The sequence below is a fragment of the Embiotoca jacksoni genome, unplaced genomic scaffold (genome assembly GCF_022577435.1).
Source record: "Embiotoca jacksoni isolate LCO1_2020_lvr unplaced genomic scaffold, fEmbJac1.0.p SCAF_27, whole genome shotgun sequence".
In the NCBI taxonomy this organism is placed as follows: domain Eukaryota; kingdom Metazoa; phylum Chordata; class Actinopteri; family Embiotocidae; genus Embiotoca; species Embiotoca jacksoni.
In genome coordinates this window covers 895509-912043 of record NW_027185378.1, presented here as the reverse complement: position 1 = coordinate 912043, position 16535 = coordinate 895509, and the positions used below count along the sequence as shown (strand labels likewise).

The 16535-nt window shown below is 48.2% G+C and overlaps 3 protein-coding genes and 1 non-coding gene across 8 annotated transcripts; 3 read left to right on the top strand and 1 right to left on the bottom strand.

Moving 5' to 3' along the window:
- The first annotated feature begins 3241 nt into the window (after positions 1 to 3241).
- On the top strand, positions 3242 to 5717 carry LOC138204997 (syntaxin-11-like). Of its 2 annotated transcripts, none has more exons than XM_069160620.1 (2): positions 3242 to 3307; positions 4300 to 5717. In XM_069160620.1, exon 2 carries the CDS (start codon positions 4302 to 4304, stop codon positions 5247 to 5249), a length of 948 nt encoding a protein of 315 aa, XP_069016721.1. In that variant the 5' UTR covers positions 3242 to 3307; positions 4300 to 4301; the 3' UTR covers positions 5250 to 5717. The 2 variants fall into 2 exon arrangements, with proteins under 2 accessions (XP_069016721.1, XP_069016722.1); XM_069160621.1 differs by having other exon boundaries at positions 3296 to 3390.
- A 927-nt stretch (positions 5718 to 6644) lies between these two features.
- Positions 6645 to 10935, top strand: stx11a (syntaxin 11a). Its single transcript, XM_069160622.1, has 2 exons — positions 6645 to 6850; positions 7491 to 10935. Exon 2 carries the CDS (start codon positions 7496 to 7498, stop codon positions 8369 to 8371), a length of 876 nt encoding a protein of 291 aa, XP_069016723.1. The 5' UTR covers positions 6645 to 6850; positions 7491 to 7495; the 3' UTR covers positions 8372 to 10935.
- On the top strand, positions 8974 to 9056 carry trnal-uaa (transfer RNA leucine (anticodon UAA)). Its single transcript has one exon. It is a non-coding gene; the product is annotated as a tRNA-Leu (tRNA).
- On the bottom strand, positions 10799 to 16328 carry fbxo30a (F-box protein 30a). Of its 4 annotated transcripts, none has more exons than XR_011178842.1 (4): positions 16141 to 16328; positions 13214 to 15285; positions 11993 to 12603; positions 10799 to 11869 (listed from the first exon to the last, which is right to left on the bottom strand). XR_011178842.1 is itself a non-coding variant. In XM_069160618.1 (3 exons), the coding sequence occupies exons 2-3, from the start codon at positions 15200 to 15202 to the stop codon at positions 12400 to 12402; spliced, it is 2193 nt and encodes a 730-aa protein (XP_069016719.1). In that variant the 5' UTR covers positions 15203 to 15285; positions 16141 to 16328; the 3' UTR covers positions 10799 to 12399. The 4 variants fall into 4 exon arrangements, 2 of the variants coding, with proteins under 2 accessions (XP_069016719.1, XP_069016720.1); XR_011178843.1 differs by having other exon boundaries at positions 10799 to 12187; positions 12293 to 12603; XM_069160618.1 differs by having other exon boundaries at positions 10799 to 12603.
- Between the last annotated feature and the right edge of the window lie 207 nt (positions 16329 to 16535).

Genomic DNA, 16535 nt, shown 5'->3' with positions numbered 1-16535 from the left:
TCAAACGTCTAACAGTTCAGTTCAACAGAACTTTTCACCTGCTAAATATCTTCTTTGACAAACCAGTTTATTTTTAAAATTAAGACTTCATTCATCCCTCCAATGAAAGCTATTCACATACAGAAGCTCCAGTTTGAAGCTCCATGCTGAGTCTTCCTCACATCCCTCTGAGCTGAGCTGAAAATGGAGAGTAGCATCACCTGAAGTGGACGAAGTACGACCCTGGGAAGTCTGAGAGCAGAGCAGCATCTCTGAACCCATGACAGACATTCATGTTAATCTGATCAGACGCTGCAGACACTGCCGGCGTTGTGTGAAGCTACAAAGTGAATCAGATGAACAAATTAGAGTCACAACTCTGGGTAACTTAAAACAGCTGATGTTGTTTTGCAGCACCCCTGACTCCTGATGGGGGACTCGGACTCCGGGGATCCTGCTGAGTCAGGCAGTTCCTGGTCTCAAAGCATCACATAAAACCAGTCCCCCTTTTTTTTTTACACCAGAAACTCATGAAATCGGATTAGAAAGCATGAAGGTCAGCAGAGTTTGAGGTGATCTGCAGCTGCTGTGAAGGAGTTTCAGAAGAAAACCAACATTTGAGCTGCACATTAGTTCACACAGCGTGTCCATCACAGAGCTGCTTCTGTTGGACAAAAAAAGCAGAAGAAATGGGATTAAACACGACAGGTTACAGAGATAATCCCCTCAAAACAGACATGCAAACATTTGAATTCAAACAGCAAAATGAATCAGTGCCATCAGTAAAGTGAATAATTATACATCTAAAAATCTTCTGTTTTACTCTCCAGTAGGTTTCTGACACATATTTTAAAACAGACATATTTACTGGATCTTCTTCACGTGTAATTTATCTTTATGTTAAATAAACTGTGTAAATAAATGTGTCAGGAGGAAAAAGGAGCTGCTTTCAAGACTGCATGCAAAAGCGCACAGCAGTGACCTTTGTCCTCCAGATTTGCAACCTTTTTGATTAAGAATACATTCTTGGCACATTCACAGAGCCGTTTCCCAGAGTTTCTCCTGAGCAGAGAGGAGCTCGACCTCGACTGGATCACATGCTCCCGTCCTGACCGGTGAGCAGGGGGAGTCTTGATGGAGCTCAGAAACAAGATGCTGCTCAAATCAGAACCAGCTGACTCAGAACAGATGACTTCAGCTTTTAAAGTGAATTTTCTTTTTAGGGCAGGCAATCATTAAAATGAACCCAGAGAATTTTGCAATAATGGTTTTTATACCCACAAATATGTATGTAAGGAACTTAATAAAAATAAAAAGCTCAATCAATGTAAATCTTTTTTTCCAAGTTTAGAACTGTCACATGTTGAAACTTCAAAAAGAAAAAGAACCAACGTGTTCAGGAGTTCAAACAAAAAGATAAGAAATAGGAAAAAAGATAGATAGACGACTCTTCTGGCAAAAGATAAAACACCTTTTATTCAGATTTATTCAAAAAAATAAATTACTTCTTAAAATGTTTTTATGGAAATAATGGAAATAATGAATTGTAGTCATGTTTGTTAAGATGTTTAATTGTTTTAAAACTAAGAGCTTTTAATTATTTTCTTGTTGAGTGAAGGTTCAGGTTTCTTAAATTAAAAGTAGGCTAAATCCTTTAAGTAAAGCCTGTAAATAGTTGCGTGTTTGTGGATGTTGAGGGTTTTAATCTGTGAGCTGCTGCTGTAACACTGACCCCTGCTGGATACAATAAAAACTGCACCGGTGAGCCGACCTCGGCAGAGAAACACAAAGTAAAAGTGAGAAATATTCTGTCATAAATGAAAGTGTCATCAATATTATCAACTTTAAAGTTCTTATTCTGCAAGAAACCTGACAGTGTTCGTATTTTGTTTTATTATTAGTCTCCTAATATTGATGCATTGATCCATGATTATCACGTCCCTGCTGGAGCTGGTTGAGGTTGAGCTCCTCTTGATTTAGTCCAGAGGTTCATGCATCAGTTGGACTCCGTGCAGCGGCCATGAGATCCAGTTTGAGGGTCATGAGACGACTAAAGGAAGAGGAAAGAGGAAACACTGGATCATGTTGGAGGCAGTTATTCAAATTAAGAGTTTGCAGGGAAACCGTTGACCGACTGAAAGTTTCTCATTGTTTCTCATTGTGTCTTATTGTGAAAGGTGGAGGAAGTAACAATCCTATAAATAGGAGACACAGTAAGCATCATAAGATTGGCAGGTTTACATTTTTTGTTCCCTCGAGCCAATTTTCTCTGACATTGTCAGATTTTGGAGGTCAGAGGTCAGAGGTCAAAGGTCACCTTGACCTCACCACAACTCCAGAATTCAACAAAATTTCGCACAAATGTCTAACTAGATAAAATTATGAAGTTTTATATCCAAAAGGTCAAAGGTCACCTTTGCTGTGACATCATCATGTTTCTGTCCATCATTCAGCTTCATAACTGAGTCTGCACTTAGTTTAACTTGGTTTGAACTTGGTTTGGGACTAGTATTAAGTGTAGGAGTAGCTTTGGACATGTTTAGGACGAGCTTTAAACTAGTTTAGGACTCATTTTAAACTAGTTTTGGACTTGGTCCAGCTGAGTGATACACATGAGCGTGCACGTACAGTTGTGTGACACACTTTCCTTAAAAAAAAAAAAAAAAAAAAAAAACTAACCCTGTATGACTCAAAGTCAGGGTTGGAAACTCCTGATCACGCCTGTGGAAATCACACTCCACCTCTGCACCGGCTCAACCCTCCTTCTAGTTCAGATGATATTCATCTTCTTCATCTTCACCCGCTGCTCGTCTGTTTCACCGTGTGCAGCGAGAACAAGCCTCCGGTCACGGAGACAGAGAAGGTCCAAGGATCAGACTTCATGATGTCTTATCACGCCTGACCCTTCTGGCCCCGCCAGATAACATGTCTGAAATACTTCCTCTTTATCCTCAACACTCGTCACTGACTCGTCTCCCTGATGCTATCAACCCCCAGCAAAACGCTCCATCTCTGTCTTCAGGTGACAGTTCACCTGAGCAGGTAGAAGAATGTAAACACCGATTTGTGTGTGTGTGTGTGTGTGTGTGTGTGCACGTGCGCGCGCGCGTGTGTGTGTGTGTGTGTGTGTGTGTGTGTGTGTGTGTGTGTGTGTGTGTGATGAGTCCTGGACGGGCCCGGCTTCCTGTTTCCATGTGACTCCAGAGGAATGCAGAAAGTTCAGCTGATGAAGGTTTGTAGAGTCATCAGTCTTCCGGCAGCTGTCAGTTTGGACTGAAGTCCCGCTCACGTCTTCACCTCCAGAGACGCACCTGAGGACACCTGACAGGTAAAATAATTCATTACAGGTGTGTTCTGATCTTTGAGGCGCAGCTGGGACTCACAGGGCTCCTGTACCAATCCATTCAGACGGTACGGCTGATAGAATCTATTATCTTTTTATTCTCTGAGTATGAAAACAATAATGCCCCTGTGTGTTTTTTTTCCTGTTGTGTCCACACTCCCTGTTTCTTCAGGTTGATAAACAGATTCTGTGTTCGAACACTAAACTTTTATACTTTAGTGTTTTTCTGCTGAGAACAGATTAAATGTCTAGACAGATTAAATGTCAGAGCACCAGGAACATTTATCTGAGATCAGCTCATACCAGAGACGAACCGCACAAACTTATGACACACACACTTGTTATTTCCCTGTTTTCACTGTGTGTTGGACTGAAGCCTGTTTGGAGCCTGAAGCCACTGCTCAGGGAACATTTAACACACCGGACGAGAAGTTTTTCTTTCTTTGTCTTGTTTTTCTACTCAAAAATAAAATGAACCCAGATCCATCAACATGTCAGCTGTCAATCATCTTCAGGTCTTCATCTTCCTAACTGATCAGCAGCAGTCACAGGTGTGTCAGGTACAGAAGAGTCTCCACCTGCCTGACTGCAAATCTTTGAGCTGTTTCCACCTGACATCAACAGCATGTTGAAACAAAGTCGGTGTTTTTGACTCTTCTTCAGGGTGTGAGAGCCGATCTGCTCAAGTCACAGTCGGACGAGGTCTGGGACGCAGGTGGCCTCAATGCAACCTGGGACAGATTGGAGGACGTCTACTCAGCTGATGTCCTCTGATTAAAAATACAAATTCGGCTCCTGTTCATATCCGACCCGCAGGCCCGTTCGTTTTGAGAGCCTGTTTGTCTTCTGCTCTCCTTCCTGGTGCAGACTTGTGGCCCCTTGTGGCCTCTGTGAGACTCAGGTCCAGCTCAGAGATCCCCCCCCTCCGTCTCAAACACGATGGATGAACTCCTGCTTCTCTTCTTGTTTCCTTTCAGACATGAGAGACCGACTTAGCAACCTGCAGCAGGTGCAGACGGACCCGGATGGCTTCAGCACGGTGGAGCTGGACAACCTGTCGGAGCGTGGAGCAGCAGCAGCAGCAGGAGACCAGGACCGGGACTGGGACCGGGACTGGGACCAGAACCAGGACCGGGACCAGAACCGGCACCAGAACCTGAATCAGGACCAAGACCAGGACCAGGACCTAAAGGGAGTCCTGCAGGAGGCCCAGCAGATACGTCTGGAGATCCAGCAGATCCAGAACGACATCAGCGAGCTGAGGGCCGTTAACTTCCAGATTTTGAATCAGACCTCGTTCCCGGTTCCTTCGAAGCGGGACTCCAACGCGATCGGAGCCGATGTGAAGCGGCGAGGAGAAGCCGTGCTGCAGCGGCTGCACATGATGAACGCGCTGCGAGAGAAGCTGGAGGCTCAGCGGGGCGGCACCGATCCGGCGGCCCGCATCGCCCAGACTCAGTACCAGTGTCTCAGCAACGCCCTGCGGGAGGTGATGTTCTCCTACAACGACACGGAGATGAGCCACCGGGAGGCCTGCAGGAGGAACATCAAGAGGCACATGGAGGTGGTGGGAAGGGAGGTGAGCGAGCAGGAGCTGGAGGACATGATGGAGGGGGAGGAGCTGACCGTGTTCAGCGTCCAGGTGGAGGGCAGGACCGCCCGCTCTGCCCTGCTGCAGATCGAGAGCCGCCACCGGGAGCTGCTGCAGCTGGAGAGGAGGATCCAGGACATCCAGGAGCTGTTCCTGGACGTGGCTGTGCTCACGGAGGAGCAGGGCGGCGCCGTGGACAACATCCAGAAACACGTCCAGAACACGGACCTCACCCTTCAGGAGGCCGTGGGCAAGCTGGACCGGGCCAAAGCAGCGGACAAGAGCAACCCCTTCAAGAGGCTCTTCTGCGGCTGCTTTCCCTGTTACTACAACTGAGAGGGATGAAGGCGAGGATGACGTCACAGGATGGTGTCGTTACTTTGACTTTTGGGACATTTTTCTGATGATTCTTATGTTTACTGAAATCATAGTTTTTTTTGTTAATGCTGTTGTACATGAAACAGACTAAATAATAAGAAAACGTCTTTACATACTGTATAAAGCAGTTTTTTTTTTATCTTTAATGTACATTTTTATGACGCTTCTTTTGGAATTTAAAACAATGTAATTATTTCTACATTAACTGCAGGACTATTTCTTCCACTAATGTAAAAACCTTGGAAGTTAAATGGACTCTGAGCTCAGAGGTTTCTGTCAGAGACAATGTTAATAACATCTGACATTTTATTATTATTAATTCAGTAGAAGTTTTTTTTTTTTAAACTGTTCGGTAACAATGAAGAAGACTTGACTTTGTTGTGTCAGCCTGACAATAAATAAATAGGTTCTAAGATCCTTATTAAACGTTTCTTGTACAACTGAGTATCACGACCACATTAAGTTAAAAAAAGGGCGGCACGGTGGTGCAGTGGTTAGCACTGTCACCTCACAGCAAAAAAAGGTTACAGGTTCAAATCCGGTCCTGGGCCTTTCTGTGCGGAGTTTGCATGTTCTCCCTGTGCTTGCGTGGGTTCGCACGTTCTCCCTGTGCTTGCGTGGGTTCTCTCCGGGTTCTCCGGCTTCCTCCCATCATCCAAAAACGTGCACGTCAGGTTACCTGGCGCCGCGCTAGTGGCAGCCTGCTGCAGCATCTCCCCCCTGAGAGCCCCCCTGCTGTAGTGAAGAAATTTCCCCTCGGGGATTAATAAAGTGTATAAAATCAAAAAAACTAAAACATTGAGATTTTTTTTTTTAAGTTTCTCTATAATAAAGTCGAAATGTCGCAAATAAAGTATATATTTCAAAAACAACGTTGAAATGTTGAGAAAAGGTTTTAGATTATTTCCAGAAAAAAAAATTACATTTCAGGATTAAAGTCAAACTTTTGAGAATAAATCAAACGTCTTGGTTTTTGCATGTGACTTTACAAGATGTTGTGTTTATTAATAAGTATATTTTGTCTCTTTTAGCTCATAAACACAGTTTATTAATAAGTTTCAGGACTTTGAAGGATTGTGCCGAAAATATTCACAAGTAGAAACACCAACTTGGAGGAAGTGGCTGAAACAGCTGGAAATGGACAGATGTGATGGTTTCCATGGTTACACCTGTACTTTGAACTCTATTGTCGAAATGCTAAATTAAAGTTATCTTCCTACTCTATTTTTTTTTTTTTTTGTACTTCCATGTGACTGATACTTCGCCCTGCTTCGTGCGTGAAGTCCGCCGCGCTTCGACACTCGAACGGAATCGGATCGGACTAATGATGCTCTCCTCCCTTCCTGGACTCAGACCTGTGACGGAGGGTGAAAAGGCGTGATCTTCCGCGTTGGTGTGTGCAGACTGTGTGTGTGATGAAGAGTGTGCAGCTGCGCGCGCCTCAAAACTCCTCTCATGTAGAAATGTTCTTCTGTAACGGAGACAGAAAGAGGAAACGAGTCTGTCCGCTGCTTCACGCACTTTCACAGAGAAGTTCGGCTGCAGAGTCTCACAGAAAGGTACGTGATCTGTTTCTTATTCTGTATGATCATATTTACACGTTCAGGTCATCGATTGATTTATTGATTTGTGGAGGCTGTTTTCTGTCAGCTTGTTTCTTCTGTTTCCTGTTGGTCTTCTCTGGGAGTTTCGACATTTAAAACAGAACAGTTCATGCATGAAACAGCGCGTGTTCGTTTTGTATCTGATGAGGTATCTCAGCAGGAAGTCACTTATCAGTTTCCTTTCCACTGATGAGCTCATCACAGAGAGCAGATTAAATGAATGCGGTTCTGTTTCTAACGATTAATGTCACATTATCTCCTTCTTCCTTCTCTATCTAACAGCATATAATATTTAAAACAGGAAATAATATTGAATAGAAATGACAACAGCTAAAATAAAGAAACTGCTCTGTAGTTTGGTTCCCAACCTGTGGGTGGGGCCCCTCTAAAGGGTCACGAAGTAGATCCGAGAGGTTGAGAGAAAAAGTTCTGCTCCACTATTTTATTCTTGGTTCTTTGAGTTCATAAAAAAGTCGTGTCACTCCTCTGATGCCGCTCTCCTCCAGGAAGAGACTGAATGTCCTCTAAATATCCTCTAAACGTCCCCTAAATGTCCTCTAATGAGGTCAGTAAACACTCTTCACTCCTCTTCCAGGTGAGATGAGGGACCGCCTGTGCGAACTGCAGACCTCCACCCCCAAGCCTGCGGAGGATGAGCGCGGGCCCGAGGAGGAGCAGCAGGATGAGGAGCAGCTGGAGCAGCAGGCCGTGGTGTTCGAGGGCGAGGAGGTGATGGACACCGTCTACAAGGAGGCGCAGGCGATGAGGGCGGAGATGCGGCTGCTGAAGGGGGACGTGAAGCGGCTGGGGAAGCAGAACACAAGGTTGCTCACGTCCGTCCGGAGGATCAGCAGCATCAAGAAGGACTCCAACGCGCTGGGACGGGACATCAAGGCCCGGGGGGAGGCCGTCTACGCCCGCCTTGAGAGGCTGGGGAAGCGGAGCAAGGAGCTGGAGGAGAAGCACGGCTCCACGTCGGCCGTGGCTCGCATGGTGCGCTCGCAATACGTGTCGTTGACCAGCGCCTTCCACGCCGTCATGTCCGAGTACAACGACACCGAGATGGTCCAGAGGGAGAACTGCAAGACCCGCATCCAGCGGCAGGCGGAGATCATGGGCCAGGAGGTGAGCCGGGAGCAGATCGACGACATGATCGAGACGGGCAAGTGGAACGTCTTCTCCGACAACTTGCTGCTGGAGGGCCGGACGGCGAGGTCGGCGCTCAGCGAGATCGAGAACCGGCACAAGGAGCTGCTGCAGCTGGAGGGACGCATCCGGGACATCCACGAGCTCTTCTTCCAGATGGCGCTGCTGGTGGAGGAGCAGGGCGGGAGGCTGGACAACATCGAGGCCAACGTCAGCGCCACGCAAGACTTCATCGTCAAGGCGGAGATTCAGATCAGGAAGGCGGGGAAGTACAAGAAGAACAACCCTTGCAAGAAGCTCTTCTGCTGCTGCTTCCCCTGCTGCCGCTGATGCTCCGCCCGGTCGCATGTTCAACTCAGATTGTAGGTAAAAGAGTCGTTTCACAGCAGACACCCCGAACACAGACACACCAGTGAGACCGGTCGTTGCATTTCCTGACTGTCAGCTAGAGAACAGCCTCAATGAGGCTGGAAACAACGCCCGTTATCGGCTGTGAATATTGAAATCACAAAGTTGTTCTCAGAGCGTCTGACTGTGAGTGGAAGTTTACAGCACACGTTTCCTAACACGTCTCTACTGACTGTGGTTAGTTGGAGGCTGATCTGCAGATGATTGCGCAACAGTTTGGTCTGCAGGCTCAGCTTTGTGTTTATTAAAACGACACTCCTCGTCGCCTCCTCTCTGTCCCATCACGTCTCCTCTCGGTGGGACGACATTGACCTTTTGCTCGACGGCGCCTCAGCTCCCACTGGGGGAACCCCGGCTGGTGAAGTGTTTGTCACACTTCCCCTGCAGAGTTGTGTGTGTGTGTGTGTGTGTGTGTGTGTGTTTGTGTGCGTGCGTGCGTGCGTGCGTGCGTGTGTTTTTACTGTCAGCATGACTTGCTTTATTTTAACTCACCCTCTCTGTGTGACTTCTTTCTTTTAATGTTGACCAGGATGGCCGAGTGGTTAAGGCGTTGGACTTAAGATCCAATGGACAGTAGTCCTCGTGGGTTCAAACCCCACTCCTGGTAGGAACATTTTAACTGGACCATGAGGTTTTTCAGAGATGGGAGGGAATAAATCTCTCCTAGAATAATGAGCTGTAGTCATAACCAATTTCTCTGAAAATTCCATATAAATACTAAATATTTTCTATAGAAATAGTGATTTAACTTCTCTGAGAAACTGTGAACAACGAAGTACCAGAAACCCTAACATCCAAACACCAAACCTTGGTGAGGAGGTGTTGCTAGGTGATTCATCCTTTTAAATAATGTGATTGGCTGATTAAAAAAAAACCCGCACTCTTTGTGAGGATATGCACAGAATGGACAGTGACATCTGGTGGAAATAAAATGAACTGCGCCCAAATAAGAGGCTGTGAAAGTGTTTTTTTGTGTGCGTGATCAATCAGCTGATGAAGGTTGTGGCAGACCAGTCTTCATCACTGCTGCACTGTCGCATTTTTACAGCTGCCGAATATCTCAGTTTCATTTCTGTGTTATTTAGAGGGAGATGTGAGCGTCTTTAAAGAGATCGACCACAAACATCTTCCCTGCACGATATAATTTATAGCGTTTTGTTAATGTCATTCAACGTTTTTGAAGAACATTTCTCTGACATCATTGTACTTTCACAATTTTGTCCTCCGCTTAAAAAAAATCTTAAACCTCTTAAAAATTCTCTGGTTCCAGTTTTTTTCACCTCTTAAGATGTTCTGTGAATAACTTTTATCTTTACAAACATCGACTCGCAACTTTAAGAGGAAATTCTTTGAAATCTTTTATTAGATTTTCATCACTATGAGGAACTCTTACTCCGAGTAGTCTTTATGAATACGGCCCACCGGTGCTTCACAACATGACTCACCGTTTCTGACCTTCACTTCCTGATTTCACACCCTCACGAGACACCGTCACGCTCATCTGTGACTCCGGACGCGTCCCTGGTTTTATACCAGTGGGATTCAGTGGATTCGTCTCACCGTCACCTTCCAGACGTGCGGGAGGATCTACGGTGAGAGTCCTTCCGTTGGAGCCGCAGTCTAGTTTGTCCCCTCTGGGCTCCTGTAAAAACACGGCAGCTATGTGGAAGAGGACCAGCTCCCTGAAAACACAACGCTGAGTCCGATTCTGCTCTAATTAAAGCATAATTGTTGTGTTTTGCACCTCAGTGCCACTGTAAATAGAACCCTCTGAATCCTACAGACGGGTCCTTTAACGCACACGCGGTTCAGATAATTAAAGATACGGAGGTTCAGAAAACTCCTGATATAGTGAAGCTTTCTTCCTTTGAAAATGAACGTTTCACTGCTGATCTCAGACACATGATGTGGTCCAAATGTAAACTGCTGTTTTTCCGATGCTGTAAAATGTTTGTTTCCATCAACAACGCTGAAAAAATACAGGATTTTATCCCGCCTGTAATTGAAATGATTTAAACGACAACAGTGATCCTATTTATTGAGAAATGCGTTTCCTGTTTGGACTTCTGTTGATTTGGTGCCACCAAGCTGAAGGAGTGGAAATGTAGAAAGTTTGAAACTTTCGTTTTCTTAGTTGTGAAGCAGTGGATCACATGTGCAGGTAAAATCCCTTATTAATGACAAATAATATTACTTGGACTTTACTTTTTGTTGTGAGAAGTTTCCATTCTGCCCTAAAAATAATAAAAACCCAACTCCATTTTTTTTTTTTTTACCCGAACCAGGAAGTTTTCATGAACGTGGCGTAACTTCCGGTCAAGTCCCGCTGCAATAAAAGTCAAGAGAACGTTTAAAAAGGAGCCTCTTTATTAAAATGCTTCAAAAGTCAAACAAATGAAGCTGGCAAACTGTGGTGAAAAAACACACACACACACACACACACACACACACACACACACACACACACACACACACACACACACACACACTTCAGCAGGAGTGAAAATAAAACCTAAAATAGTGACGAACACGTCGGTGTGCAAAGATCTGCACATGAAGAGCTCATGTTAGTCCGATCGGTGGAAGCTCAGGAGGCCGATGTCACGCTCGGCTCGGCTTCCCCGGTTCAGACCCGAAAACACGTGACGGCTGAAGCTGCGCGTTTAAAAAAAAAAAAAAAAGTGTAACAAGTCATATAAAAACGTAATAAATCAACGCAGGTGCCTGAGAAATAAACCGAAGAGATTCAAACTCGCATGCAGAACACGAGCGAGGAAGACTCCCGCTGCTTCATCGCAGTCCGGACCCTTTACAGTACACGCCTTCATGTGCAAATCAATAACCCAAACCTTCAGAGGCAGATTTCTGTCAAAATAAAAGTACCGATACAAAAATAGGAAACCGAAAAGACGCCGACGAGTCAGGATAAAAAAAACAAAAAAACAAACACGCATCTTCATTCTGCATTCAAAATCTTTTCCTCTTCTTCTTCTTCTTGTTCTGCTTCTCTCACTTCTTAATTCAAGCTGAAACATCCGGTTTGTTCAGTCGGCCTCGTCGCTGCTCTCCAAAAAATAAAAATAACCATCAAACTTTTTGTTGGCCGACAAACATGAAACACACAACCTGTTATTCCAGCACTGCAACGCACACCGTTATCTTATTTAATACTGAGTCAGCAGCTTCCTCCGCTGCGTGACGAGGCTTCGCGCCACGACCCTGAGACTCCGACGAGTGGCGGACGCGTCGTGCCGCCAACACGCAACCTGGATAAAAAAAAAAAAATACTGCGAGCGGAGTGAGAGAGGTGCTCGTTTTAGTGTGGGTGTCCGACAGCCTGGCCTGCAGGGTGTGATGAGGTCTGACACTTCCCACTTGCTCGCCGCCACTCGTTCACGGCTACATTCATTATTTCACGTGCTACATTTTTGGGAGAGAAGAGAAGAAAAGAAAAAAAAAACAAAAAAAAAAAAAAAACAACAACAACAACTTAGAAACAGCTGCTGGTTGCTCGAGATGGCAGAAAAGAGGATCTGGCTTCACCTTGACGTGAGAGTCCGAGGATGAGGAGGAGGATGAAAACACCTCTGCTACGAAAACACCTCCGCTACTGCTACGACCACGCCAGACCTCGGACGCGGCACTGCTCGGGGACGATGCTGGTGAACAGTGGTTCAGGTCCATCGGTGATCAAGTGGTCAAGTTTAGCGTTGGTCGGGAAGAAAATCTCGCCGAGACCTGAGAAATCAAGTGTAGCTCAAGTTAAGGCTCGACTCGTCCCAGCAGCGACTCTCTCTCGTATAAAAATAGAAAAATTCGACACGAAAACATCTGATTATTTACAGATGCGGGTCTTGATGAATCCGTCGGCGGCCCCCGGAGAGGCCGATGTCTGTAAACACTTGGGAGGGAAACGCGCGCGGTGCTCGGAGGGGAGACGGCGTCCTTGCTCACGCCACCGGCTTGAGGACGGAGCGTAGACATCTCCCCTCCTTGGTGAGCTCTCGGGTGAAGCACATGCAGGGCAGCGGGATGGCCTCCTCCCGCCGGGATATCATGTTGAACTTGCACTTCTTGAGGTGGTCGGCCATGCTGGCGATGTTGGCAAACTTCCACTCGTTCACAGTGCCGAAGGCGGTGCTGAAACGCCAAACCTGAATAAACAGAGCACAGACGGGTGTATTTTTTTTATGTTCCAAACCAATCAGCAGTGACGTCGCCCCGTTACGAAGCCTCCGGTTCAGATTCCGTCCGTCGCCATCTTTGCTAGTTCGGAGCAGGAAGTGGCCATATTTGGACGGGCTGGGGGAGGAGCCAGCGATGAATCTGACTGATCCGATTGGAAACCTGACGATACTACGTCCCGCCCAATGATAGCTGAAACCTGACTGCACCACAGGCCTGTCAATCAAACAGACCCCCCCCCCCTCCACCCCACCCCAAATAAAATATTTTTGAGGCTTATTTTCTATTTAATGACGGATTATTTTCAGATGGACCTCCAGAAAACTAATAAGAAGGAGCGACTTTAGCTAACAACACAGAGATAACTGGTGGAGACATTTTATTGACTTTGTATTTGATGAGAAGTTGAACGTGAGTCTATGGAGCCAGAGGCGTCTTGGAGTCGACCTCTAGTGGCACGCGGTGGTATTGCAGCTTATGGCCTCGTTTTTCAGATCCTGAAGCTACGAACACTTTTATATACAGTCTGCGGTTCTGACATCAACATAGAAGACAAACCGGTTCTGAATGAGGACTGACCTTGTTGGTGATCTGCCACGATTGCGAGCCATCGACGCGCCGTATCTTCTCCCACAGCAGCACCACCATTCCTCTCATCTGCAGCAGGCTGGCGCACACGTCCCTCATGGTGCGGGACACCCTGGACAGCTGACACAGGCTGAAGCTGTCCAGGAAACTGGCCACGTGCTGCAGCACCTCGAACGGGAGGTCGCTGAACTGGTCGCTCCGGGAGCCGAAGTGGCGGCTCTTCCTCGGGAGGTTTTCGCCGGCTTTTAAAGGCAGACCCGGCTGCACCCCGAAGGAGCCGAGGTGCTTGTCGTGGATGATCCGGAAGCCCTGCACGGACGGGCAGAAGCGCCTCTGCGAGTAGGTGCAGCCGTAGTAGGCCAGAGGACAGCGCTGCTCCATCCAGCCGTTGAGCCCAGCGTGGATGTCCCCGTGAACGTTCTTGAAGTGGGACGAGAACTCGTCCCGCCGGAACAGCTGCCCGCACACGAACGTGAACATGGAGCGCTGCTTGGTTTGGTACCGGGCCACACACTCCAACACCAGGTCCAGCCTGAGCGTGTGGAAGGGGCTGGGGTTGGAGAGCTGCGGGCTGGCGTGGTCGCAGGCGGAGGCGGAGCCGATGTCGCCCACCATGGTGTTGGTGGCCAGGATGGCGGACGGGAAGGAGAAGGTCTGCGTGCCGAAGTCGATGTGGTATCCGTCCACGAAGCGGCTGTCGGAGATCCCTCGGCCTCCCGGGGAGTCACCGAGGCAGAAGAGCAGCGCCGCCGTGATGAGGTCGATGCCGTGGAGGCCCATTGGGTCGTCGGCCACTTCCAGGTCCGACGTGTCCACCGCCTTGTCCTCCATCTTCGCTCGGAACAGGTAGGGGTCGGACAGCAGGGCGCGGCGGCCGTTGAATGTAAACATACTGATTCCTCGGAGCACTTCCACGCTCTGCAGCTTCCGCTCCAAACACCGGTACCGGAGCTCGGTGGGCAGGTGCTGCAGGAAGTTGTTCCTCATGTGATCGGACAGCAGGAATGGCATCGGAGGGGCGAGCGGCGCCTGCCGAGGGGCGGGAGGCTGCAGCGCGACGACGGGCACATAGCTTGCCGGCATCTGTGGCCACACCAGGTGGGAATCGTCGATCGGCTCCGCGATGACCTCGTCCTTCTCCTCAAAAAACAACTCGACAAAATTGTTCTCTTCCGCCCAGTTGATGCCGTCTACGCCTCCCGGCGTTGTCTGGACACACCCCACGCCGCCAACCGCTCCGAGCTCGCACTCCGAGTCAGAGTCGCTCTCCTGCATGTCCACGTTCTTCCCGCCCTCGGCGACGTACACGCCATGACTGTCCCCGTTCTCTCCGTTGCGCGGCGCTCCGTTCTTCTCCCTCTTCTCGCCGTTTAAGTTTCCGACGATCGCGTCGATGTCCGTGGAGTTGCTGAGGATGTCCAAGGCAGCGGCTAAACTTCTGCTCGTCTCCACCGACGCTCTGTACAGCTCGTTGTAGGGCTCCTCCTCCATGTCCACCGTCGCCGGCTCCGGCAAACTCGATGCCGTGGCCATCTTCTCGCTCTCGTCGCTGCTCCTCGACACGGTGGTGGTGACCTTCAGGGACTCCAGCAGCATCCGCTGATCCTGCAGAGCCAGAGCCATGTCCAGCTGCTCCACCTCGTCAAAGTCTTTGCTCAAGTTTTCGTAGGACTTCCGGTCGGCGTAGCTCACGGGCCAGCGGTTCCACTCCATCGTGCAGCACACTATGCTGGCGGGGCAGGTCACCAGGTGCTGCGCCATCTTCCTCCTGGCGATGGTGAAGGGGCAGCCGAAGCCGCTGTTGAGGCACGGCAGCCGCTCGTAGGGACACAGCAGACGATGCTCCTCCAGTTTACAAGAGTGAAAGACGGCACCGCAGACCAGGGGGCAGCCGATGAGGTCGCAGGAAACACCCGCCTCCGGTCTCACCATGCAGCGTCTCTTGATGCACTTCAGGCAGTGGGGGTGCAGGCTCTCCATATTTTTTTTTTATTTTTTTTTTACTGTGCTGGCCAGCCGGTGAGGGGATGTCGGAAGGAGGGGGCCGGGTGAAGAGGTCAAGCCTGAAAGCAAACCAAACACGTATCGGAGTTGTTGAGAAACTTCAGACACCGTCAAGGGTTACAACAACAGCACGCGGATGGTGTCACGGTATCCCGGGAACACTCATGCAACCCTCAGACACAACACACGTGAAGATTCCTTCACTGTAACGCGGTCTCCACACACGTTGTCTGTGCCAGGGTGTTTACTACATCTGCAGCATTTAAAAACACCTCTCTTGGGTTTCATGGTCACAAAGCCAGACAACCCCCCCCCCCCCCCACACACACACACACACAAACAAACACACACTTTAGATCTGAGACGAGCCTTCATTCATGGAATTTGGTAACCAGTCAGACAACAAGTCAACAAGTTTCAGCCTGCCACTGAAACCGTTTTGCGACACAGGTAATTACCTCGGATCATTAGCCTCGGATGTTCTTGGTGGTGTTACCGCCGTGGGGGGATTTATAGGATCATGAATAACATTCATTTAAAGACCCACAACAAGGCTGCGGTCCAAACAGGGAGGGCAACACAGGGGAGCTATTGTTCGGGTCGTTACTGCAACAGCTCCAAATTACGCAAGCACAGCTGGCAGGTTAGCAAGCAGCTAAAAACACAAACAAACAGCCGGTTCTAACAAAACTAATCGTCTACAGTCTGAGGGCCGGGAACACCGCCAAGTCTCTTTAACTACAGAAAGTGGTTTTCACAGTCACAGAGAAACGGAACAGTACGAATTTATAAGTTCCAACAACTTTAAAGCCAAACAAAAGAACATCAACAACATGGCCAGCCAGTTAGCATTAGCAGCTACACTCCGTTAGCCTACTTCGTTAGCCGGCTGGTAGCTTCAAGAAGCAGCTTACCCGCGTTACGGGGCTCTGCGGACGTCTGTGTTATTTTTTTTTACTTAAATTAGCTCGATCGAGACCAGCAGAGCGGAAACTGACGCTACGTGAGCCGCTCGCGGTGTAAAATGAGTCCAAATCTTCTTATGCTATGAGCTGACTGCGGCTGGTTCTCCGGCTCTCAGTCCTCTGAGGCGCTCCGAGCTCTGTTGATCCCGGTGCGGGGCGACGCACTGCTACGTCATCACGTACAATGTCATATTAGGTTTATGGACGCGGACCTGAGAGAGAGCACTGAAATAGACCGAGTAGGGAATTACCCAGAGGACAGTTTTACAAGGAGCAGGACGAAGTATTCAGGGATTTACTCAAGTAAAAGTACTAATACACACCGTGGAAATACTTCACTGCAA

What these genes read in the sequence shown, in the direction of transcription:
- LOC138204997 (XM_069160620.1), top strand. Translation starts at nt 4,302, where the DNA reads ATGAGAGACCGACTTAGCAACCTGCAGCAGGTGCAGACGGACCCGGAT.
- stx11a (XM_069160622.1), top strand. Translation starts at nt 7,496, where the DNA reads ATGAGGGACCGCCTGTGCGAACTGCAGACCTCCACCCCCAAGCCTGCG.
- fbxo30a (XM_069160618.1), bottom strand. Translation starts at nt 15,202, where the DNA reads ATGGAGAGCCTGCACCCCCACTGCCTGAAGTGCATCAAGAGACGCTGC. An exon ending in CGTGGCAGATCACCAACAAG is followed by an intron (nt 12,604 to 13,213) that starts GTCAGTCCTCAT and finishes CTGTTTATTCAG; the next exon opens with GTTTGGCGTTTCAGCACCGC.